The sequence below is a fragment of the Vulpes vulpes genome, chromosome 11, assembly GCF_048418805.1.
Source record: "Vulpes vulpes isolate BD-2025 chromosome 11, VulVul3, whole genome shotgun sequence".
In the NCBI taxonomy this organism is placed as follows: Eukaryota; Metazoa; Chordata; class Mammalia; order Carnivora; family Canidae; genus Vulpes; species Vulpes vulpes.
The window spans coordinates 24416212-24441352 of NC_132790.1; the positions used below are offsets into that span (position 1 = coordinate 24416212).

Below are 25141 nucleotides of genomic sequence, written 5' to 3' on the forward strand. Positions count from 1 at the left end.
AGGAGTGGTTGGGTTCTGGCCCACCTTCCGCCAGCCAGTGACTTGCTGTGTGACACCCAGTGAGTCCATGTCCTTCTCTAAATCTCCCCATCTGTTGCCCTGAGGTGGCCTAGGTTTCTGTCTCCCCAAAATTTAGTGAGGCTGAACTCAGCACAGAGAGCGTGTTTAGGCTGCAGGAGCCACAGAGAACTGGGCTTGGTGTGAAGCCTCCTTTCTCAGGGAGGAACAGCACTTACTGCAATCTTCCTCGTTGTCTTCCAGCCCTTGGTCTGGTCAGAGAGGTCACAGGAGGTCATAAGGAGGCAGAGGAGGAGGCTATGGTGCTGCTTGTTGGTTCGGTCATAACCCACTGTTGGAGACAGGGAGGGGTCAAGGACCCAGTCCCCTCTCTCTGAAGGCAAGGCCCCCAGGGCGACCCCACATGGTCCAGGAAATCCAGCACCCTGGATGGGAGCCAGAGGCTGGTGCTGGATCTGCCTGGGTCTGGTAGCTCGATGCTAGAGGGGGTGGGCCTAAACCCCTGGAGATGCTCTCCAAGCACATCACCCTCTTGATGATCCTTCCCCAACCATGAGGCCTGAGGTTAAAAGTAGGTACCTTCAGCCATCTTCTGGAGGTCTTTGAAGATGCGGAGGTGATGGGCCAGGTCGGTGGCCAAGATGATGTCCCGCATCAGGTCCAGCATACGCTGATAGTCCTGGGCCAGGGTTGGGGGAGGTGTCAAGGCCTCCTGCTAGACACCCCCACCCGCTCCCTCGGCTCCTTCTCCTGCCTCAGGCCAGCTCTGGACTCCCACTCCCTCACCCCCACCCGTGACCCCGTCACCTTCCGGGAGAAGTGGTCAAAGATGTTGCAACCATGGGTGTTGAGGATGGCGATGGCCTGAGCGAAGTGGTGCCTCTGCAGGGGGAGAGGAATGATGGAGGCCCAGATGGAGTGGGGGGCTCTGCTCACTGCTGACCCCAAGAGAGGGAGCCAGCCTGCTACAGCCCCAGCCCCCAAGGTGAGCAGAACAGGAAGAAACAGGGAGTCAAGGGACCTAGTTTCCTTTCTGGGCTCTGTTTTGGCCCTCTGTGTGACCCTGGGCAAGCCCCTGCAGGCCCTGAGCTTCAGATCCCTCGGCTGTCACATGGAGGGATACAACGATGCAAGCTCTGAGAGCCTCTCAAACTAGAATGATTCTGAAATAATCCCTTGGAGTCCTAGACACTAATTCATGCAGCAAACATTTGTTTGCTGACAAAGAAAGGCAGTGATGAGGTAAGGGCAAGGCCCCTGTCTCCAGATGCTGACAGGCTGTCACTCAGAGGAGGAGCAGGCTTAGCCCAGGGCACAGAGGGCGGAGGCAGGGCTGCCATGCAGCCTCCTGGGAGAGAGTGAGCCCCTTGTCTACTGGGGGCATGCAAGCGGGGGCAGACCCCAGAGGGGTGTTATGGGGGGTGGGCAGCATGAGGCAAGGTGACCTTGCAAGTTTGGCTTCTACACTGTGCCAAACTCTGTGCCCAGTACAGGGAATCGAGAGATGTCTCAGATTCTGCCCCTGTCCCAAGAAGCTCCCAATTAAAAAACCTAAGGTAAAATTGGGTGTGATGGTGGAGCCATCCGAGACCTGGTGGGGTGAGGGTTGCTCAGGGCCTTCCCAGATATGCAAAGAGAGACCTGCTAAATATAAGTCCTCTTTGTGAAAACCTGGGCTCAGGCCAAACCTGCGGGCTGACTCATGCCCCCATCCACACCTGCACCCCTCCAAGCCCAGCCAGCAAAAAGAGCCAGACATGCCCTGTGGGGTGGGTGGCTACAGCCTTCAGGGCCTGTCTGGAGAGTAGGGCTTGGGAACTGGAGGAGCTGGATCACAGTCTAACTACATAAATCATCAGCCTTAAGAGGATGAGGGGTACAGGGATATTGGGTAGAATGGTGGTACCTCCATGACAGAGCCCTCGGAGCTGTAGAGTGCAGCCAGCACAGATTTCTGGAAAAGCCCGGGAAATTTCCATCACTCCTCACATCCACGTGTAAGTGCCTACTATATTAGGCCAGGCGTTGCCCTGTCCTCCCTGCCCCTCACCACCCTCTCATCTCAGAGCCCGTGCAAAGCTTTGGAGAGCCTCCTCCCACCTCTAAACCAGCTCCTGGTCTCACTAGCTCCCACCTCTCCTCAGGCTGGAGGGGTGAGACCCCCAGATGCCCCGAGGAGGGCGCCCACTGTGAGGGGGGCAGAGTCTCACCGAGGCCACCTGGAAGGAGTTGTTTGTGCCTCTGTGGTCCAGGTCATGACACATGCAGGAAATAAACAAGGCAAAGATCTCGATGTCCCTGGTTGGGAGGCAGGGGGGAGAAGGAGATCAGCCCCTTCCTGCACGTCCAGAGGAAGAATGGCTGCCTGAGAAGTCCAGGAGCCACCCGGAGCGAGCTCGGGACACCGGGTCCCCTTCCCAGAAAGCAGCCCTGGTTTGGAGTTTGACAGGTTCACTGTTCCAGTGGTATGTGACTGTGAGGAGGTCCCACCTGGAAAGCGGGGCTATGCAACCTTCCTTGCGAGACTATTAAGAGGATCCCAGGAGGTGGTGATGTCAAGTGCCTAGCACACCAGGGGTGCCTCCCTATCCCAAGGAAGCAGACTCTAGCAGCTGCCAGCCTGGGGGGAGGGTGGTCGGTCCCCCCACTCACTCGAGGTAGTTGGTGAGCTCCAGATTCTTATAGAGCAGGTAGCAGAAGTGGGAGACGGAAAAGGCGTGCATCCAGTTGTGGTAGGGGGGATCCCGGTAGCCCTTCTTCACCATCAAACAGAACCTGGGGGGAGGAGAGAGGGCAGCAGAGGGGCCTCAGGCTCTCTTCTTCCAGGAATCACTTCAGGCTCTGCCTTGCCCCATTCCTTTCCCTTACTCATGGTTCCGGGGGTCTGGGGACTGCCTCTCACCCATGGATCTTCCCCTCTCCCACAGACTGGGCCACTCCTAGTCATCCACAGAGACCCCTTCCCAGAGCGCTGGGGCAATGGAGGTGAGTGTGGAGGACAGAAGGAGGCAAAGCCCGAAGCCGCCTGCATGTGGCGGGGAAGACTGGGGCACACACCGGGCCAGAGTCGGGCAATCGATTTTGTAGTTATTGATGAAATTCATGTCCTGCAGCATGCTCAGGATGGCCTGGAGAGAGCAGAAGGGAAGGGTCAGAGGAACTGCCAATTTCAAAATGGGTCCCCTGACTTGGCCTTTCTTGAAGCCTCTAAAATTTTGGAATCTTAGAACTTGAGATCTAAAACTAGAGAACCATAAAAAACCAAAACCGAAACCTAGAGTACCATAAAATGGTAAGGCCAAGCATTCTCAGAGCCATGAACTTTCAGAAACGGGATCTAAGAACTCTTGGAACGAAGCTCACCTAATCTTTGAAAACCAGGGGGGCGAGGTGCCAACCCTGAGGCCACACGCCCTGGGCATTATTGGTTCTGGAGCAGCCCTTGTCAATCACCCAGTCCAGCCCCTGAGTCCTGGACAGGCCCTGGGGCCCATGCTGGCAGACCACATGCCAACTCCATTTCTGGGGAGGCTCTCTAGCCTTTGGTGATGACTATCTCACCAGGAAGTTCCTAGCCACATCTAACTTAAGCCTGGCTGCATACCCTCTGCCTCTGCAGTCAAGTCGGGGAGGGCCAGCTCACCATGGAAGTGTCATCCTCGGGCAGAGAGCGAGGGGTATAGGTGAAACTGGCAAAGTTGGAGTCAATGGCAGCCACAGGCTGGATTCCATCATGGAGGAGTTTGGTATATTCATCATCAGAGACCTAGAGGGGACCAACCACTGTGTTAAAAGATGGCCTCCACCCCCACCCAGCATCCTCACCCTCAAAGTCCCACAGCAGGAGGGGCGATTCACGCCGGCATGCATCCCCCTCAGGATATCCACTCCATGGAGAATCACTGGGCAGGAGGTCACTGTTGTACAGCCCACCTACTGTGCCCTCTTGCCTGTAAGAACCCTCATCTGTAACAGCCTATCCTTAGCAAAGACAGAGAACACCCCTTCATGATACCCCCTGAACAATGCCAGCCTTTCACAGACACTAACTGGAAGTTTCCTTCTTTCAGGTAGAATGTCCCAGAATCTAACCTTAATCCTTCCGACCACAGCTTTGATCATAGCTATCTGCAAAGTCTGGGACCCTTTGATTTGGACACAGGTGAAAAGGAAATGACCACCACACACTCTGAACTAAAGCCCGAGGCAGTTCTTCTGAAACAGCGTCTGGGATTGAGATGGAATAGCAGCAGGTCGCCAAGGACTGCAGGAGCACTGTACCTAGGGAAGCTGTGGGAAGTCACTGAGTGAGCTTCCTAGCCTTCAGTAATTCTCAAGATGGGAGTTATCCCTGGACATGGGGATCACCTGGCTGCACCAGGTACTTCCTTGGGGTGGGTCCTACTGCCAGCCTTGGGGCTGAACCAGAAACTGCTTGGAAGAGGCTGCCCTAAAGGAGAGCAGGAGAACAGGAGGCCAGGCATTGCTCTGGGTCTATCTTCTTATCTTCAAGAGAGGGCAATCAGAAAACCCAGGCTGGTCCTGGACCCCTGAGGAATGGGAAGGCAGGGAAGAAACAGGTGGGCTGCAGGGGACCCTGGGATCCTGAGGAGGGCAGCAGCTCCGTGCAGGCCTCACCTTCATGTGGTACATCATCATCTCGTTGGCCAGGTGGCTGCGATACTGGGCCTCATTCACTTTCTTGTAGAGGAGGGACTAGAGGAGAAAGGGAATGATAGGGCTCAAGTGAGATGGTTATGAAATCTCAGAATGGCCAAGACTGGGACAAGGGGTCAGATAGAAACCCCCCTTCTCATCCCATGCGAGCCCTAGTCTTTGCCTTCAAGCTCCAGCCCAGAGTAGCAAGCTCCCTCCCACTTTCACCCAGACCTCCCTCCCCTTGCTCTGCCTCCCCAGGTTCTGTTGGCATTTGACATGGCACTTTGTATCTCCTCCTGAGCCTGCCCCAGTCTTCAGTCATGGCAGGCAAGGAGAAGCAAGGAGGTGGGAGAGCCTCAGGAACCTAGTGATTGCATTCCCGAGTCAGAGCTGCCAACTCTGGACAATGAGACCCAACATTTTTCAAAAAGAAGCTGACTAGGGGGCTTGGCTTGAGGTTGCGGTTGAGGTTGCTTTGGGAACGGGGTGGGCAATAATGGTGTTTTCCATGATCCTAGGAGGCTAACCAGACAGGATAGTAAATGGTATCCCCAATTTTTGGATGGGAGACAGGCCAGAGATGACCAGCAGGTACTGTAGCCTGTACAGCGACCCAGGAACCGAGCTCTGAGTCATGGACCCCTCCGAACAGTCAACGTGGAGAGGAGAACAAAGGGTCCTGTGCTGCCTGGCCCCTGTCCCCACTCACATGGGCTATGCTGATGCCACAGTAGATAGAGAAGGCGGTCGCCAGGTCCTCGTCGAACTTGCTGAACCATGGTCCGTTAATCTTGTTCACCAGCTCGGCCACACCAATGACCTCTGGGGACCGGAGAGGGGCTAGAACCGGCCGGGGTGTGGCCGGCGGCGGCTGCCCTCCGGGCCAGGGTGAGCCAGGCCTTCCCAGGTGGGGAAGGGTCGGGATCCCGCTCAGGCCCCGCCCCGCCCCGCCCCGCCCCCGCCGCGTTCGCCCCACTTCCCGGAGCCGCCCGAGCTCGCACCCTGGTTCTCGTTCTTGATGGGGAAGCAGAGGATGTTGCGCGTGCGGAAGCCGGTGCTGTCGTCCACGCCGCGGTAGAAGAGCGGATGCGCGTACGCGTCCGGGATGTTCAGGATCTGGCCGGTAGTTGCCACGTGGCCCGCAATGCCCTGGTCAGCGGGGATGCGGATCTCGTAGCTCTGCCAGGGAGGTGATGCGGTGGAGGAGTCGGCGACCGCCACGGCCACGGAGCCGCCCAGCGACTGTCCCGCCCGCTCCCGCTCCCGCTCCCGCTCCCGCTCCCGCTCCCGCTCCCGCTCCCGCTCCCGGGCGCCCAGCACTGGGCCGCCCGCACTCCTGCGCGCCCGTGCTCACCTCGTCATCCACCACACCCCCGTCGAACACCTTGGCCACCAGCTCGTTCTGATCCAGCAGGAACACGGAGCAGCTGTGGGGAGACGGCCTTGGTCCACAGGGCCCTGACACCCCTCTCCGACCACCCCCACTTCTCACGACCCCAGATTTCTGAAGCCTGGAAGGAGTGCTCCGCTATACGACCCTCCTGAGAGCTGGCTGGCTCCAGACATGAATTCATCCCAACGATTTGTTTTCCCTTGTAGTGCCTACTGTGTGCCAGGCACTGTGTTAGGAGCTGGGGACCTATGGCCAGGAAAACCAGCCCCGTCTCTGCTGCCATTGGATGTTACCAGGGAGGGACACAGGCATGAAATAAAGGATCACACATAATATGACAGGGCCCCACAAGAAGGCAGTGGAGAGGGAAAAAGAGAGAAAAAGGAACAAGGGGACGGGGAGGAGGGCTGGGGCCTGTCTCGCCCCACCCTGAGGTAGATTCGCTTACATCTCAGCGTTGCTGAGGTTTCTGGCCTCTGTAATGATCTCCTGGAGCAGGACAGAGACATCATCTGTGGGGGGGAGAAGCGTGGAGGGCTGTGGTGAGACCCGACTAGAGTGCCCAGCCAAGCCCTCTGACCTCTCCTCCCCAGAACACTGGTCCCGTGCCCACCCCGCAGCCAGGCAGCCAGGCCTGGAGGAGGGCAGTTCACTCACCCAGGTGAGTGAAGAGGTTCTTTGCTACTTGGAGAAGAGCCTGGAATGGAGAAAATGAAGATCACAGGGATTCGCATTGCAGAGGTGTCACCCTCTCCAGCCCCCTGCCTCCAATGGCTCCGGGGGGGGGCTTCTCATCCCTCCTCTAGGGCTCTCTGGTCAGGCTGGGGACCGCCAGAGTCTAATAACGTCATTTGGCTACCAAGTGAAGGAGCGGGAAGGACAGCCCCGCTGGGCAGTAATCTGAGTCTCTCCTTCAGCCCCGGCTCTAACTGCCCAGATGTTGCTGTAGTTCCCAAGCTGAACACTAGAGGACGATCCCACACAGAGCCTGCCGCCAGAGGCAAGGAGGAACCACCCACCTCCCTCTTTAAGAAGCCTCCAGGGCACTAGGGAGGGCTAGGTAACCTTGGTGCCATCAGTCCAGAAAAACAGGGGCTCTTCCCTTATGGATGACGCTCTGAGGCTGAGAGCTGGGCAACTCTGTCCCCTCCAAGAGAGGCTCCTAGCAGGTCACTCACCTGGCACTCACACTTGAGCTTTTGCTCTTTCTGGAAGGCCAGGGTGCTGGTGAGCACCGTGCTCGTGTAGTGGAAGCAGTGCTGGATCACTCGCTCATCCTGTTCCGTGAACCTGGGGCAGAGGGCAGGGGTCACTGGAGAGGGAGCAGACAGCAGACTTCTCTTGCGGTTTCTCTTTGCTTCCATTTCTCCAGGAAGCCCACTCAGAGACGCAGCAGCTAACCATCACTCCCTCCCCTCTACCGGGGCTGCTTGCTGCACAGGCAGTGTGGACCAGCTCCCCCCTCAGACAGGGGGGCTCCCTAAGGGGAAGGTTCTAATCCTCCTCAGACCAAAATTTCCTCCTCAAACTATTGCTCCTTGAAGCCAGGGCTACATCCCCTTCCACTGACTTCAGATTTATCCCAACTGAGGCTAAGTCTCCTCCCTCAGATTAGAGACTTCCCCGGGCCGGAGCTGGGTAGTCTCCTGCTCTTCCCCAGGGGCCACCAGCCTCAAGGAGCGGCAGTGGCACTACCCCGTCTTGTCCAGCTCCTGTCACGGTCCTATCTTCACAACTCTGCAGGCCCTGATTTGGTGCCTCCATAAATCCTACTGTGGTTGTGAGGAGGAGCCCATCTTACTCACAGGGCTAGCTCTCATCTGTGAAGACAGCCCCCCCAATCCTGCTGAGGTCATGCAATCTGGCCACCAAATGACTTGTCACCAGGGAGTTTTGTGGGGGCGGGATGGACCAAGCTGAGGCAGGATCTGCACTGGGGACATGGGTTAGCCTCTCCGAGCAGGGGTCTTGGGAGTGAGGGGGAGGAGCCTGCCTCAGAGATCTTGACCTTCTCTCTACCCCCAGATTTCCCTGCCCAGGCTTCTCCCCATTTTCTGGCTGGTCTCAGTGCTCTTCTGCTAGGACATCCCCCACTCCTACTGCTGCCCGATGCTTTGGGCCTAGATCCCTATACCCACCACCCTGTGTCCACCTCCCCCACCTTCCCTAGCATTTGAGGCCACTCAGTCTGGTCCCACTCACCTCTGTCCCCTCATCTATGGGTGTCTCTTGTACTTGGCCATACTGAGATCCTCATCACTCTAAGAAAACTTCAGGCTCTCTCACACCTTCACATTTCTCCCCACACTGTTCGCTCTGCCTAGAATACCTTTCCCACCCTCCTCCCTCTCGGCCCTGAAAATAAACTTCGTATCTTGCAGGCAGGGACCATGACTGTATCACCCAGTGCAGAGCTGGTGCCAGGGAGATATATGGGAGGTGTTTGCTAAATGTTTTAACTGTACTCTACTTCTTCCCTGGCCACCAGCCCCATCTCACTCCCAGCTCAAGGGACTCTGGAGTCCCTGTTCTCTGGGCTCCAGGCAGCTTGTCTGCATTCACTGCTCTGAGCTGAACCCCACCTTGGCTCATGTACTCATTCCGCACTCACTCCTGAAATATATGGGACCCAGAGATGGCTACAAAGCTGCCACCAAGCCCTGTCTCATTTCCCTTCTGATGCCACCTCTCCTCTGGGTATGGGGCCATCTCAGAGCCCAGTCCCCCAGCCAGCAGCCAAAAGTCACAGCCCCTGTGAAATTCCTCCCCAGGAGCCTCCTGCACTCCCCTCCCCAAGGGTCTCTCCAAGACCACCTGACCAGTGCAGGGCTGGACACAGTAGGTGCCCAACATGTGCTTACTGAATGGTGTAAATGCTCCCACCACTAGGATTCCAAGCACAGGGATCCCTGGGTGGTGCAGCGGTTTAGCGCCTGCCTTTGGCCCAGGGCGCGATCCTGGAGACCCAGGATCGAATCCCACGTCGGGCTCCCAGTGCATGGAGCTTGCTTCTCCCTCTGCCTATGCCTCTGCCTCTCTCTCTCTCTCTCTCTCTGTGACTATCATAAATAAAAAAAAAAAAAAAAAAAAAAAAAAGGATTCCAAGCACAGATGACACTAATCCCACATCCAACCTGCCTCAGCGGGTTCTGCTTCACCTTGTCTTCATTTCCCCAGGCCTATCCACCTGCCTACAGAGCTCTGTGTGCTGGCAAGTCCTGCTACTCAGGCCTACGACTCCCAGATCTCTGCCCCACCCCCGTGATACTGTCCCTGGGCTTCTGACACCTCTGGAGTCCCAACATCCCCAGTCTTTACTTTCTGCAGGGCCTCCAGGGCCTGAAGCCCAGTTCCCTTGTTTGAGCCCCAGGGGTCAAGCATTTTGTCAATATCTCTCTGCATCCCAGAGTCAGGACTCCCCCCTCACCTGTCTGCTCTTCCCTACCTGTATAATTCAAGCACACATGGCTAGGCCAGCTGGACCAAGTGTGGCATCAGGGGTGAGCTGCACCCACGACAGACACGGTTCACCAATCACAGCACAGCTTCTCACTAAACTCATTTCCATTCTCAACCCACTGTTTCAGGCAGCTACTACCACGTAATGAGTTGGAGTAGGACATGAAATCTATTTATATTACCACTTTGAGACCCCAGATCTGACCTTGGTTCTTGAGAAATGCTTCCTAAGCCTCTTTACCCAACTCTGTCCAGCCCCACCCCTCTGTGCCCGATGATTCTCAGAGCTGCCCTGTCAGTGTCTCTAAAGTCCTTCAGCTTAGCCAGCACCCGCCCCCCTAGCCTCTTCTCTTTAGCCTCTCCACAGTGTCAATGATGCTCTGTGGGTCCCAGAGAGTTCCCCATCCCAGAGCTCACCACCCCTCCGTCAGGCAGTTTCCAGCAGAAGTGCCAAACAGGGTGATGGCAAGTGGGGGAAAGGCCAGTATTCTAAGAGTAGATAATCCAAACTGGAGGAAGTGAGCAAAGAGAAGGGGAACTCATTTGGACCTCAACATGATTTTTAAATAAGCCAAAATCAGTGATGGAGAGTCACCAATTACCTGTGCTTCAGCCAGCAGTAGCTACAAGGGTCTAGCACCTTCATAACCCCATAGTCTCTTGCACCAACAAATCATTTGGTCCACCACTGCCAGGACGGGATCCCCTGCCTGGTGCCCTTCCCTCACTGTTACCCTAGTCAATCCCTGCCCAGCCTCTCAGCTCCATCTCCTGATCCACTTCGCCCTAACAAGACTCACAAGTCTCCTCCGAGCTTGTTGAAGGCGCAGGCTAAGGCCACCACCTGGTCTGTAGCCCGGCTGATGACAGGGACGCAGAGCATGGCCTGCAGCTCACAGCCCAACATGTTCTGCAGCTGTTGCACATCCTCCTGCAAAAGGGGAGGTGTGTCGGGGCACCGAAAGAGGGAGGGAGTACGCTTCCTTCCTTCCCCCGGCACTCAACTACATTCTGCAGCAGACAGTTCTAAGGGGCTCCTGTGGGATGCGAAGTACTACACATGGGGGGTGGCTTGGGAGAAAGTCCCTGGGTCTTGTCTCTCCGATCTCCAGGTTGTCCCAGGTTGCCGTCTTCCAGACACCCTGTCCCTTTGCCTCCCCCCCAGTCCAGCCAGGCCATGGCTTACAGAGGTGAGATCTTTCAGCTGGATAGACTTCTTATCTTCCACCACATGGCCCAGGCGTCCTGTGGTCAACTGGGGAGTGAGGAGAGGTTGAGTCAGGGCCTAGATCCCTCCAAGGTCAGGCGACCTTGGACTCAACCCTCCCCTCCCAAGTCTGGAAGTTTCAACAACTTCTTCAGTAAGTCCAAACGGTGGATAGAGTCAGCAGAAGGGGGCAGGGGTGGAAGGTGGGGTGGAGGGAAGGATTCTTGACCAGAATCCCCTTTCCATGATATTAGGCTTTTCCCTAATTAGAAGAGAGAAAAGCGGGATCCCTGAGTGGCGCAGCGGTTTGGCGCCTGCCTTTGGCCCAGGGCACGATCCTGGAGACCCGGGATCGAATCCCATGTCGGGCTCCCGGTGCCTGGAGCCTGCTTCTCCCTCTGCCTATGTCTTTGCCTCTCTTTCTCTCTCTGTGTGACTATCATAAATAAATAAATAAATAATAAAAAAAAATAGAAGAGAGAAAAGCAAACTCCAAGGATTCTCATTGATTTCAACAGATTCCAAGAGAGTCAAATCCAGAAATACTCCAACAGAAGTAAACTGGTCGCAAAGAAGCCTTTCTATAGATTGTTTAGAGATCTCTCCTAATGGATTCTATTTATGAGAGGCTGTGATCTCTCATAACATTTCTAAATAGATTCCAAGATCCAGATAATTCCATCAAATTCCAAGATATTCTAGCAGAGATCTCAGTCTCTTTGGGCAGATCCCTGGAGTGTGGAGCTGGCCCTAACTGCTCCCACAGACTCCAACACTGAGGATGGAGGTAGAACTCACCGGAAAGCTGGTTTCTTCCTCCAGCACTTTATCTCCGATGACCTGAGGGACAGAGTGGCGGGACGGTTAAAGGATGGGCAAGAATGTTCCCCTCGGAGAACCGGGTCTCCCCAGCTCCCTGTTCTGCCCCACAGTGGACCTGGGCCCTCACCTTACAGGAAAGCTGGAGATTGTCCTCGGACACCAGCAGGAGGCAGCATCGAGATGCCTGGGTCTCCTGCTGCAGCTGAGAGAGGCGGGGACGGAGAGGGGGCTCACCGGGGGCCTGGAGCCGCCCCCACTCCCCACGGTAGAAGAGAGGGCGGGGCGCCGGAATCTGAACCGGGAGGGGGGTTCACGGGGACCTGGGTCCCTGGAGGGACACGGCGGGGAGGAGCACGGGTACTCACGTATTGGAGGACTTTGAGCTGCAGGGAAGAGGCGTCCAGGTCGTAGAGTTCCCCTGGGGTGGCGAGACGCGGGTCAGAGAGAAGGCTCCTAGGCTCCCCCCAGGACGCTCCACCTGCCGGCCCAGCCGGGGGACCTCCGTCCCCAGCCCCGGGCACGCGCCCCCGCAGAGGCCCCTCCCCTCCAGGTTAGACCCTGTCCCCCCTCCTCATCCCCGCCCCCCCGCAGCACCGGGTCCTCACCGCACAGCTGCAGGATCTTCCGGTCCCGGTCGGTGTACGCCACACCGCCCGCCGGGGGGTTGGGGACCGCTCCCGGGGCAGCGCCGGGCCCGCGCTGCTGCAGGGCCTGCACCCTTCGCAGGGCCACCAGGCTCTGGGGCAAGCCGAGCAGGCAGCCAGTCACTCGCCCCGCCCCGCGGGTACCGCGCCCGCCGCCCTCGGGGCCCCTCGCCTCCAAGCAAACCCTTCGCTGGTCCTGCGGAGCCCGGCGCCTCCACCCGCCCGGTCCCGAACGATTCAGCCCTCAGCGCTCCACCCACCTGTGGGCTCCCACTGCCCCAGCAGCGTCCTTGGGCCCATGGACACTCTCACCCCCACCCCCAGGCTCTTACAAAACAGGGCAGGACCAGATTTCTCCGTGTCTCTAGCACTCACAGGAGTTATAAGTCCTTGTTAAAGTCACAAAATCATAAAATCTCAGGAAAGACCCTTCATATCATTAGGTACCTAGTCCTTCCTAAGTACTGACGGGGTATTTGACTTGCCTTATCTCACCGGACCATAAGCTATGGGTCAGTGCTATCCTTATCCCCATTTTCAGATGTGAAACCAAGGCTCAGAGAGGTTAAGTGACTTGCTCAAGGTCACCTAGCCCAAAGATGGTGCACTGGAACCCAGGTCTGTCCAGCTCCCTGGCCAGATCATCTTCCCACCAGCTGTGACAAGGGTCTTCAGCAGCCCCAGTTGCACCCCAGCCCTACCCCCACTCACATGCTTCTCAACTGCCTGCAGGCTCCACTCTTCACTGTCATTCAGCTGGCCACAGTGCACCTAAAGGAATATGAGAGGACTGGCTGTGACCTCCCTTACCTCCTGTCCGTGCCACAGTGCCCTCCCCACGCCCAGCATACACCTGTCCCCACCAACACATACACACTCCAGTCTGCGGGCCTCAGTGATAAGCCTATCCTTCTGACCAAGCAGATGGCTCCAGGAAAACCTCTTTGTCCAGGAAGCCTTCTAGGGCTAATCCAAAGAAATAGAAGTTTTCTGATCTCTGCCTTTTCAGACACTGTCCCATCAATAGCACAATCTAGGTGTCTAATGAGGGAAGGGTGGTGACCTTGGGCCCCTTTCCCTCTCCTAGCCCATGGAGCCTTTTAGGCCCTGATTATGGAATTGGTGGTATCAGCCTCAGCCTCCAGCATCATCCTTTCGGAGTTGGGGTTTGAGCTGCCCCTGAGTCTGCAGTAAGAGAAGAGGTTCAACATTTACAATGCATCTGCTGTGCCTAAAGGACTCGGGAGGAAGGATGAGCGAATGAATGAACTGGAGTGATAAAGTGCTTGCCCTACATGTATGTGATTCTCACCAGCCCAGGAGGCAAGCTTCCACTCTGCACATGAACCAAGGCCCAGAGAGGTTGAACTGCCTTGCCCCTGGTCACACAGCAGAAAGTGGCAGAGTCTGGGACAGGATCAACCATCCCCTCCCCTTTTCTGCCCATACCTTCCCCAAGCCAGATCCCCTCCCATCCCTCCCACTCCCCAACCTCCATCACCCTATCCCACTCCAATTTCCCTGTGTCAATCATGAGGAACACCCTTAGCGCATCTTATATATGTTGTAAAAGCTCTTCTCCCAACCCTGCTTGGGAGCTTGGAAGGAGGGAGGGAAGAAGAGAGAGTCCTGCCAGGCTCCCCACCTGCGTCACCAGCTTCCTGTGCCTACTCAGGGCTTCTCACCACCTGCAGGGCTCCCCACAGTGCCTGCACTGGGGTCCCTCCTTTATCCTCCCTCCCCACTCAGCAGCCCCCGCCCGCCTCTGCTCTAGGTCCCCTGCCTGGAGCAGATGGAGAGGAGGAGCCCAGCGGGTTCTCAGAAAGCGCACAGTCTGGCTGGGGCGGAATGGAGTGGGGGATGCAATTGGTGGGGTGCAGAACCTCATACCTGAGGACATGGGAGAGGGCAGACTGGGTGGGAACCTAAGGGTTGTGGGGGATCAGAGGGGGAGGGCATCTAAGAACTGGTGCTGAAGTATGGGGACGACACAGGGAGCCTGAAGAGACGGTATGGCAGACAGGAGACTGTCCTGGCAGTGCGGCTAGTAGGTGGCATGGGGATATGAAAACCAGGGCAGGGGTAGGATCCATGGTGCCACAGAGGGAAGAACCTTGAGAGCAAGGCTAAGGAACTGGACTTTAGCTTAATTGTACTGGGGATCCATGACAGACTTTAGCATCTGTAGACCAAAGATGGTGTCGAAGGTTAAGCTCTGGAAGAAGTGCCACCACCGATGACCCCCACAGGAAAGGATGTTGAAAGGCGGGGGGCATGGTTCATTTGTGTATGGCTTTCATAAACATGTTGGTATTTTACTGTTAGTAGGTGGGGGAGGTTATCCTTCTTGTTCCTTCCACCTGAACCCATCTCTCAGGAAAAGGGAAGATTCGGACCCCTCTGGGTCTGTGGGGACAATCAGTTGCTGGGTTGGCAATATAGTTTGGTGCCAATACAGAGCTGGGAGACTGAATGAGAGCTTCAGAAGGTTGGAGACAAAGACATCCTTCTCCACCCACTGGACCCACCCCACCCCAGCACATGCTCCTGGGCTGCCTCAGCCCATCCCCACCCAGCATGTACACATTCTCCCAAAAAACCTCAGCACCCGCCCATACACTCACTTTCCCATGGAGATGCTCAGGCGTGTGTGCACGCACATACAGAGTATAGTCCCAGACTCAAAGATATCCACACACCCACACAGCATATACACCATCCATATGTGCACATTGGTACCTGTACACAGGATACCTGAGTTCACATACCCATGAGCCATGCACACACTTCTGCCCCCCCCCCATATGCAAACATACAGTCCCCAGCACTCACACATGGCTTTTTACTCACCAACAGGAACACCACTGCCACCTACTCTTGCTAATCAGGGAGTGTGTCTGGGGCCCAGTGGAAACACTCAGTAGTGGGCACTGGGGCTATAGAGAGAGTTGAAAGTCCAGCACAGCCCCACACCCCTCACCCTCACCAAGCCCAACATGGCTAATTGCAAGAACACCTCATCCTCATGTAAGGAGCTGGTGAGGCGGCACAGCCGGAGGGAAGAATGGGCACAAATCATGCATCAAATGCCAGAGACCAAGGGCCGCCCACTCCTGGGACTTATTATCCCAGAACTGAAGAACAGAGCTAAAGACTCTTTCCACACAAAGAATCTGCAATCAAGGCACCTGGAGCTGCAAGCCGCAGAGGCCCAGCACTCCGCCAGGCAGCCCTGCACCTGGCTGGCATATTCTTCCACTGCCCGCATCTATATCAGGCCCCACTATTCCTTTCAGGCTCCCCGTTTCTTTGCCAGCATTTGCTAACATTCGCAATCCTAGCCTTATTTTGCACTCTTGCTTGATGCCTTTCTCCCAACCCCTCCAGACTGTATGGACTGTGAAAGCGGGGCTCAGTCACTGCTGTTTGCAGCACCTAGCATACAATGCCTGGCGACGCTCAAGAAATATGTCTTCAGTTGATAGATGGGTGGGTGGATGGATGGACAGATGGAAGGATGGATAAATGGATACCAAGAGCAGAGACTCAGAGAAGGGAATGGGGTTGTTGAGGATGTAGCTGTGAGTCAGCCCTCCCAAAATATCTGCCCTGTGGCAGCCCCTTTACCCTTTGTACCCTCTGCCTCAGGATCTGGTTGCAGCTAGGAGGTAGGGGGTCACCTGTGCTGCCTCTGAAAAGATGTGAGATCCCACAGGACAGGATCTCTCAGATGCATATGCCTGCATCTGGGAAAGGGTGTCCTGGGGAAGTGCATTTCTACCAGGCTTGGAGGAGAGGCAGACTGTGAATAATTTAAGTACCTTTGGAGAATTCTTTTTTTAAAAAAAAGGAGCTATTCATTGCTCAGGGTCTTTGAGGAGGTGGGCAGATAGTTGTCAGGAACCTCTCCTGGCAACCAGAGCCCCAGATAGCATCTTGCTCAACAGCATGTATCCCATACCTCAGACTCACTGGGATCACTCTTCTTCCAACCACCCTTCTCCCCACCCTGCCTTGGCTCATGCTGTTTACTCCACCTAGAATATCCTTTCCCCTCTTCTCTGCCAGTGGACCTCCTACCTATGCTCCAAAGCCCCACTCAAGTGCTACCTCCACTAGAGGCACCCCTTATTGCTCCAGCCTCTGCCACCAGAGTACCTGCTAGCAGCATTTATTTCATTTAGCCACTGGTAGTCTAAGGCTGTGCCTGCCTTCCCCCAGATGGAGCTTCTAGAAGACAGTAATGGGTCTCACTTCTCTGGATGCCCAGAGCAGGGTTTTGCTAGGATGCACTAAGTTTAAGTAATGTGACTCACCTCCCCCCCAACAGCACACAAAACCTATACACCCAGGCCTTTCTCCCCCCTCCAGGAGAAGGTAGAAACCTAGGCTCCCCGCCCAATCTGAGCCCAGGTGAGCAGCAGTCATGGCAGCCATCCTCCTGCCCACAAGATGAACAAACTCCAAATGTCCCTTTTGCTGCAGTTGCTTGCCTTCTGGCCCAGCCCTCACTGTCCCTCCCAGACTCTGCTCCCTCAGCAGAGGTGGGCGCCCGAGTTACCACCGCCCACTGCCCACCTCCGCCCACTGCCCCGGCCCTGGTCCTCTTCCAAGCCACCAGCTCTGGCCCAGATTGGGACCAAAAGAGGGAGGGAAGCCTCGCTGAGAGCTCTGTGCCAACAGCAGATCCGTCCCCTGCGGGAACAGAAGCTGGGGGTGGGGAGCAGCTTGCGGGAGAAACCAAGGGTGCGGGCGGCTCCCTCCGCGGGCAGATGGGGCGCCGGAGACCCAGCCAAGCACTCCTCCCCGCGGCCGCCCCCCACTCCCACTGCCCTCCGGAAAGGTCAGGCGCCTCGGAAACCTTTAATTCTGGCTTAATGAGCTCGGGAGGAGTCCCACGGGCGCACGAGGACCCACTCTTCATCTGTCCGCGCCCCCCGGGCTGCTCCCCACCGAGGTGGTGGCGGCCTCGGTGAAGCCTACTCCCAATAATGGCCATTTGGGGGCGCCAACCCTCGGTCCCGGGGACAGGACAGTGATTGTGAACGCTCACCCCCCAGCCCCGCCAGGCTCAGCCGAGCCCTGCCCCCGGAGCAGAAAGCCCGTGAGCTGCGCCAGGGGGCAGCAGAGGGCACGGGGGAGCCCCGGCCTGGGTTCCGGCCTGACGGCCCCCCTCCCAGGCAGCGCATCTCCCCTTCCCCTCCACCACCCCCTCCAGGAAGCCCTCTCCGCCCCGCCTCTGGCGTGGGGCTGCAAGCTCTCTCAGGCAGCCCCTCCCGTAGCCCCCCCCTCCTGCCTCCGGAATCTGACTGGCCGTCCCACTCTCTATTTGTTAGCACCCCCGCCCCTCTACCCCCCCCCCCCCCCCCCCCCCGCCCCTGCCACCGCAATCCACCCTTCCTCGGTGTCTCTAACCCGGAGGGGAGGATGCCAAAGAGGGAGCAAGGGTTTTACTTCTAGCTCACAGGGGGCTGAGAGGTGCAAATGGGGCTTGTGCTCGTCTCTGAATGTGGCTAACCAGGCCAACGACTTTGTCCTGACCACTCAAGGTAGGCTGGGGTGTGGGGAAGCCCAAACTCCTCCCAGGCCCCCATTTCCCCGACTCCGGCCCAGCTTGCTGCTCTACACACACACACACACACACACACACACACACACACACACAGGCTCCATCCACTGCACTTGCTCTGTCTCCCCCAGCCCACCCCACACTGTTCTTACCAGGATGACGGCCGCCACAGCCCCAGCCTCCTTGTCCACCAGCGGCATGACCAGCACTGAGGGGGAGAGGGCAATGAGGTGGTCCTGTGGGGCCAGTGAGGCTCAGAGATACAGAGCCAAGCCCCAGGGAGGGAGACAAAGACACAGACAAAGAGGCTGGGACAGAGACACAGAGAGACCCAGAGACCCAGAGAGACAGGGGGTCCTGAGGCAGCAACAGAACAACCACAGCAATGTCCCCTGCATGGAAGGAAGCCCCCTCACTTCACAATTCTCCTGTGACCACCACCCCCAGCGACCCTGAGAGGGCAGGAGGCAGGTAAGGCTGAGCACCCCTATTTTACAGATTGGGAAAGTGAGGTCCAGAAAGGGGAAGTGACTTGCCCAAGATCACACAGCAAGTCAGGTCTCCTGACTCCCAGTCTTGTGCACTTTCCACATCGAGACAGAGGACAGAGACCTAGAGAGGCTGAGACACGAGGCAGAGAGACATGGCGGACAGGGGGTGTGGAGAGGAAGAGAAAGAAAAACAGAGACAGTGACAGAGAGAGCATGACAACAACGCAGCCCATCTAGCAATAGACACAAGCACACGATCACTGTGGCCACTGGCCACTGAGCCCTCGTATGTGCCAGGCCCTTAACATGCATTATCTCATTTGCTCCTCCTCAAAACACCCCCTCAAGGTAGGTTCTCTCTTCCCCATTTTACAGATCAGGAAACGGAGGCTCAGAGAGGTTAGTAGCACAAGAGGGAGAGAATTAGAGGATTTGCTGGAGACACAGGCAAGAGAAAGATGGAGACAGAGATGAAGACAGGGATAGAAGACAGACGTGATCTCGGGAGCAGGAGCACAGTCCCTCCCTGCCCCTGCCCACTTCCCAGTCCTTACCTTGGCTGTCAGGAGCCAGTGGAGCCACCAGCCTGGCCAAGGGCTTCCCCGGCAGATTTGAGGGGCCCAGTCCATTGCAGCCCAGCCGCTTCCGGGAGACCACAGCCTCTCTGAAAAGAGGATGCCAACCCATCTCTCAGTCCCTCGATTAAAAAGGAGCAGACCCCAGCCTGGGGATGCACAGCAGGCTGGACCCTGCACATCTGCAAGGATCTAGACAATTTAACCTGCTGTAGGGTGGACACAAATAAAAGAGATGGGAACCCTGACCTGACCACGTAGCATCTGGCTCCTGGTACCTCTTGCTGGTGGGTGTGGGCCTAGTGCAGGTCCCCCAGAGCAAATAAAGCAAGGACTCAGAGCTAGGCTGCCTACATTAAATCCTGCTGTGGCTACTACTTGACCTTGGGCAAGTGACCTACCTCTCTAAGCCTCCCAGGGAGACAGAGTGTGGAGGAGAGTAGAATCCTAACCAACACCATCCTCAGAAAGCCATTCTATACACCTGAAACTAGTGTAACGCTGCATATCAACTATACTTCAATTAAAAGAAAAGAGAAAAAGAAAACATTCTAGAGCAACCTTCAGTGCTAAGCACAGGAGGACTCCAGAGATAGCTGTCCTAACTTGAGTTTATCCTTCACTCCCTATGTGCCATGCACAGTCCAAGCAACTTCTATAGATTAACTCAGAATTCCTGATAATCCTATGAATTCAATATTATCATCATTTTCCATTTGCAGGTGGAGAAAGTAAGGCACTGAGAGGTTAAGAACCTATCCAAGGTCCCATGGCTAATAAGTGGTGGAGTCAGGATTTGAACCCAGGCAGTTGGCACCAGAGTCCATACTGTTTTTTTGTTTTGTTTTGTTTTGTTTTGTTTTGTTTTTATGACAGAGAGAGAGAGAGAGAGAGGCAGAAGGAGAAGCAGGCTCCAAGTAGGGAGCCTGACGCGGGACTGGATCCTGGGTCTCCAGGATCACACCCCAGGCTGAAGGTGGCGCTGAACCGCTGGCCAGGGCTGCCCAGAGTCCATACTCTTAACTAGTGTGCTAGAATCTTTCTAAAACCCTGAGGGGGCGTGAGCTTCCAACAGGATTAGTGTGAATGGGGGTAGGTGTGATGAAGGGGGCAGGGAGGAGAGATGGCGTAGGAAGAATGACTTTCTATCTGCCCTCACCACACATACCACCCTTCCCCTGGCCTCTAGCTCTTCCTGCTTAATTAAGTGCTTGATTTTTCACCAACTGTCACTCCCTGATGATTAATTGTCCTGGGTTCCTCATCCCTCATGCTGCCTCCACTTAATTGTGTTTGTAGGAACTGCCTGGCCTGAAAAGAAGAGAAGCCTGGGGGGCATATGGGGTCACTCAGGGGAGCCAAGCAAAAGCCAGTTGAGGAAAAAGAGAGGGGGCGGCCTACAAGTCTCCTGATCAGGTCACAGCTTCTAGAGAAATTGAGGACAAAGAGGTTAAGCATCTTGGTAGAGATCGTGCAGTATTCTGAACTGGATCCACTCCCTCCCGGCCACTTGGTCTAGAATCTACAAGAACCGGTGGTACCTCCTACCCTCTAGCCCTCGCACTCTGGACCATTAGGCTCCTAGAGTGCTAGGCTCCGGTTCTGCGCTGTCCAACCATGCCAATTCCTTCCTCATCCTAGGAAGGAATAGGAATCTAGGGTGGCAGGAGGGCAGTGCAGCCATGTTTCCTGATGACTAAATTGCTAAAGACTGGGGCTTCCTGGGGGCAGGTGCCTTCCTTGGTGACCCCCCAGGCAAACCCCCTCTTGCTGAGCCCATGCAGCCACTTGGCTTCCTGCAGTCTGGTTTTTGGGTGGCCACAAGGTGGCGCTGGTCTCTATGTTGCTGGTCAGTGAACCTGCCGCTTCATCCCACTGACCCCTGACTCCCCCATTCCTACCATCCCAACCGCCTGCCCTGACCAGAGCTGCCTTGGCCTCATCCCCTTTCTCCTGGGGAACCCGATAAAGGAGTCTGCCCTCAGCCTTTTTTCTTTTCTGCACAATACTTCTTCCTCTGTGCTCACAGCCCCATGACTCCCCAGCCCCCACTCTCATGAACTCCTGACCCCAGATAGGACCCCGGATACCCCAAGGCCTCCTGGAAACCTGCCCTAGATGTCCGTGACATTGTCAAAGGCACCCAGTCCCAATCTGAACTTGTTCTCTCCCCCACAGAAAGTGGCACAACCACCCATCAGGTCCCTTTAGCTTGTCCACAAACTGTCCTTAACTACCTCCTCTTCCTCACCTCCCCCATTCAATGGGTGAATCACCTCCCATGCATCTCTCATAACTGTCCTGCATGGAATTAGTGTCAGAGAAAGCTTCCTGGAGGAGGCGATGCTGAGTTGGGTCCTAAAGAACATGCAGAGGTTATCGAGGCTGAGGAGAAGGGATGTGCAAGCAGGGGAACTACATGTGTAGAGACTCAGAGGAGAGAAAGACCGTGTGTCTGCTGGATTGCCCTACTGCAAGGAGGTTAGTGTGGCTGGATGGCAGGGAGCAAGGCTGCAGAGGGCCTGGGGAGCCGGGTGTGATCCTGAGGGCACTGGGAGCCCCAGAACAGACTTGCATAGGGGGAGGTAAGGGGCAGGTTTGCTCTCAGGTTAATCTGTTTAGCTGCTGGATAAAACTCTCATTAGACAGGGAGGATCTGAGAGACTGGAAACGTCCTGGTAATGAGAGCCTGTGGTCTCAGGGGTCCCAGGACAGCAGCAGACTGTTGGGCTGGGGCAGGTCAGCCTTGACTCTGCCCAGATCATTCATGGAGCCCTGGTGCCTCCAAGAGGACTAAACCCTCTGGAGTCCCCGCACCTTGGCACCTTGCTCTGCAACCTGCCCTACCTGGCCAGGCCACATTCCACAGTCCCAGGCTGGTCTATGCTGGGCCATGCTCATCCCAGCCCATGCCCATGGGAGCCCTTTCCTCGGCTGCACCCTTTCCAGAACTGTAGCCCCTCTGGGGGTTTTAAAGACAGCCACAGACTGGAAGGGCAAGGGAAGGAAAGTGCCCAGGCTGAATCTCCCCAACTGAGATGGGGGTGGGGGCTGTGTCTATACTCCCACCCCAATGGTTCCTGACTCAACTTAGGACCTTGTGCCCTGCCACATCTTCCCTCCTGACTCCTCTATCCTCCTGTCCCAGCTGCCAGGCCGATGGTGGAGGGTTAGGGGACTCCACGCCCAGGGGCCAGCTGTCCAGGCTGAAAGCTAATGACTCAGCCCCAGTGCCTGGGTGGTCATGGCTGCCCCAGTGACGATAAAGACAGATGGGCACAGAGTGGGGAGAGGAACGGGCGTGGACTTTATGACAGTTCCGTCCCTTTAACAATTATTTGTTTAGTGGCAAGAGTAGAGAAAAAGGCTTTCTGTAGGTAGGGTCAATGGCCTGGAAAGAGCTGAGTGCCCAGGCCCCCTTCCAATCCTCTGAGCCCCTTCTCTGGTGAGGCCCCATCCCTCTTACAGAGCACACCACCCCCTACCTTCAGGGGCCTCAACCTCGCTCTGACTTTTCATCTCTCTTGGAGACAAATTATGATCTGGGCCAAGACCTGGACCCTCTTGTCCCCTGTCCTCTCCCAGAACGTGAGACTCCAGGGATGGGAAGAGACTATTCCCTGTCTCCCCTGTGACAAATCAGAGGGACCCACAGATTCTGCAGTGAAAGAGGACCCGGTCAGCTCTGAGGAAGACATTTCTCAAGGTGGGGCACCAGGACCCCCAAATGGTAGCAGAGGGAGACAAGCAGCTGGGCTGGTGTGGGTGATGCTGTCCCTTTGGCAGCTGAAAGGCCCCAGACTTCACGCTACATCCAGCAGCGGATAGTGAGAGGCTTCAAGATGGCAGGAGACACACTAAGAGGAGGCAGGCAGGCGGGCTGGGGACTGAAATAGGCTGGGGGATTGAGGAGGCACCAAGATGAGGGAGCTGACTTCCAGGAAGGTCCCACTACAGACAGCCTTCCAGGAGGCTCTCCCCTCTGGGCCCTGGAATTCAGAGCTGGCCCAACCCTCACCCAGGGCAGTGTCCCATCTTACTGACTCTCAGGAACAGATGGAGGCCCAGAGTGGACCCTTGGCCTGGTGGTCACAGCCACTACTTCCTGGATCCCAGGTCCCCCAACTCCCAGCCCATTGTTCTTCTTGTGGAAAGATCCAACCCAGAGGGAGGCCACTGCGGCCCAGACACCTTTTCTGGAAACTGGATCATTCTCAGTGCTGGGGGAGCTATACGGCAGGCTTCCTAGAGCACTTCCAGCTGGGCCAGGGTCGTGTGAGATAAGGGAAATGTGGCTGGATGAGTGAGATGGAGCCACACAGGGAAGGACTCTGCTCAAGAGAAGAGGTGTGACCAGCATGAGGGGGTAGGGAACCCAAAACACAGTGTGGAAATGAACCTGGGCCCCTGTGAGCCACGGAGGGGATGGGGTGATGGCAGGAGGGGCCTCCCCATCCCCCTTGGACTATCTCCCCTGCCACTGTCACACCACACCGAGCACATCCTCTGCCCCTTCTTCCTGGGCCTTATCTGTCTTTATGACCCACCTCTATTCACACCTGCTGCTGTTTCCCAGCCCTGACGGCCCTCCAGGGTTTCCTGGAGCGGTGCCCCCTCCACTGGGCACAGCCAGAGGCTGGAGCTGCACCTCAGCCTGAGGCAGCTGCCCAGTCTCCTGCTGGGGCCCAAATCACAGGGGTCACCATTGGAAAGACCCTGCACCCAGCACCCTCACTTTATAGAAAAAGATGGGAGCCAGAAGGGAAGGAGTTTTCTCAAGGTCACCCCAGTGAGGACATTGGGACCTGGGGGTGGAGGGTGACCAGCAACCACTGAGCTCCGACTTGTGCCAGGTCCTGGGCATCCGTCATCTCATTACATCAAAAGACAGGGCCTACTGTTATCTCTGTTCTAGAGAGAAGAAAACAGATTTGGAAGCGGATACAGGGAGGCAGGGATGGGCTAGACCCCAGGCCTATCTGACTCCCATTCCAGTGCTCTTTCCTCTTCCACATACCTAGCTAGGTCTTAGCCCTGGCCTTGGAGGTAGACTCAGCACCAGACATGGGCAGAGGGGGCAGTGATGGAGCGCAGATTTCAGAAGAGAGGACTGGCCTAAACCTTCACTCTTAATCCTTGCTGGCTGAATAAACTGTGATCTCTGTGTCCCCTGGGATGTGCGTGCATCCCCTTTTGCCCCTTGTCGGGCTCTTCTACGGCTCCTGGGGTTTCTGAACCCTGTCTCTCAGCAGACACCTCTTCATCTCCACTGAACTCTGGGCTAGTTGTACTGGAACACTCACTTTTAATTGCCTTTTTAATTTATTTTATTTTTATTTTTTTAAATAAATTTTATTTATTTATTCATGAGAGACACAGAGAGAGAGAGGCAGAGACACAGGCAGAGGGAGAAACAGGTTCCATGCAGGGAGCCCGACATGGGACTCGATTCCAGGTCTCCAGGATCATGCTGCCCTGGGCTGAAGGTGGCGCTAAACCGCTGAGCCACCGGGGCTGCCCCCCCCCCTTTTTTTAACCCTGTATCTTTTCCAAAAGCTTTACTAGGTCTGGAGTGGGGGAGGGGGCATTGGGGAATACTGAGAGTGCAGAAGATCTGAGACCTCTCCAAGATGCCTGGACCACAGACACCCCCCCCCCCCCCCCGCCCACCCCATCTCACAGCAGAAAGCCCCAGGGGAGCATTTGCAGGTTCAGAAGGAACAGAGCAAACCCTGCAGGGTGATCCCCTCCTGCCTTCTGAGCTTATGGCCCTGCATCCCTCTCCCAGGAACACCTCCCCAGTCCACTTGAAGGAAACTTCCTGGATGGAGCAAGCTCCTAGGAAGCAAAGTTCTTAGCAGTAGGGGTGCTGGCTCTGAGGAGAAAAGTGGATATGACAGCATTATAGCATTCTTTTTCCTCAAGATTCCAAAGACCTGTCAGCCCTATCCTGCCATCTCACAGATGGGGCAGTAGAAGCCAGAGAGGGGCATGGCAAGCTTGGTTCACACAGTCCTTGAGGGAAGCAGTCATCAGGAGATGCTGAATGGGACAGTATCACCTACCACCCATCCCATAGGGAGACCAAATGGGAAAGCAAGAGGTGGGAAGGCTCTGGGTTGTTGGAGAGGCACCACCCCTTCCCATGAGGAAGGGCTAGAGAGAGATCAGCATCTAGGAATCCAGAACTCCAAGTGCCAGGAGGGGCCTCAAGACCCCTGGCATCCCCAGCACCAGGACCTCGGGCATCCCCAAACAGCAATTTTCTCCCATGGCCTCTAGGAAAAGAGAGTGCCTTACTGGC

At 56.2% G+C, this 25141-nt stretch overlaps 1 protein-coding gene across 5 annotated transcripts in view; it reads right to left on the bottom strand.

Annotated features, from left to right (window-relative positions):
- The window catches only part of PDE2A (phosphodiesterase 2A), a 93500-nt gene that overhangs the window by 2059 nt on the left and 66300 nt on the right, over positions 1 to 25141 (bottom strand). For all 5 annotated transcript variants that reach the window (XR_011995344.1, XR_011995345.1, XM_026010549.2 and 2 more), the window contains 24 exons: positions 18817 to 18926; positions 17924 to 17979; positions 12914 to 12973; positions 12164 to 12296; positions 11924 to 11976; positions 11686 to 11760; positions 11535 to 11576; positions 10716 to 10784; positions 10330 to 10460; positions 7249 to 7360; positions 6728 to 6767; positions 6519 to 6582; positions 6032 to 6104; positions 5679 to 5856; positions 5387 to 5499; positions 4657 to 4734; positions 3662 to 3784; positions 3076 to 3146; positions 2671 to 2793; positions 2229 to 2316; positions 1925 to 1972; positions 826 to 900; positions 598 to 697; positions 237 to 349 (listed from right to left, as the gene is read on the bottom strand). Coding sequence is in view for 3 of the 5 variants with exons in the window: in XM_026010549.2 (XP_025866334.1) it covers positions 237 to 349; positions 598 to 697; positions 826 to 900; positions 1925 to 1972; positions 2229 to 2316; positions 2671 to 2793; positions 3076 to 3146; positions 3662 to 3784; positions 4657 to 4734; positions 5387 to 5499; positions 5679 to 5856; positions 6032 to 6104; positions 6519 to 6582; positions 6728 to 6767; positions 7249 to 7360; positions 10330 to 10460; positions 10716 to 10784; positions 11535 to 11576; positions 11686 to 11760; positions 11924 to 11976; positions 12164 to 12296; positions 12914 to 12973; positions 17924 to 17979; positions 18817 to 18926 (2128 nt within the window). In the remaining 2 variants the exon portion in view is untranslated. The remainder of the gene's footprint in view (positions 1 to 236; positions 350 to 597; positions 698 to 825; positions 901 to 1924; positions 1973 to 2228; positions 2317 to 2670; positions 2794 to 3075; positions 3147 to 3661; positions 3785 to 4656; positions 4735 to 5386; positions 5500 to 5678; positions 5857 to 6031; positions 6105 to 6518; positions 6583 to 6727; positions 6768 to 7248; positions 7361 to 10329; positions 10461 to 10715; positions 10785 to 11534; positions 11577 to 11685; positions 11761 to 11923; positions 11977 to 12163; positions 12297 to 12913; positions 12974 to 17923; positions 17980 to 18816; positions 18927 to 25141) is intronic.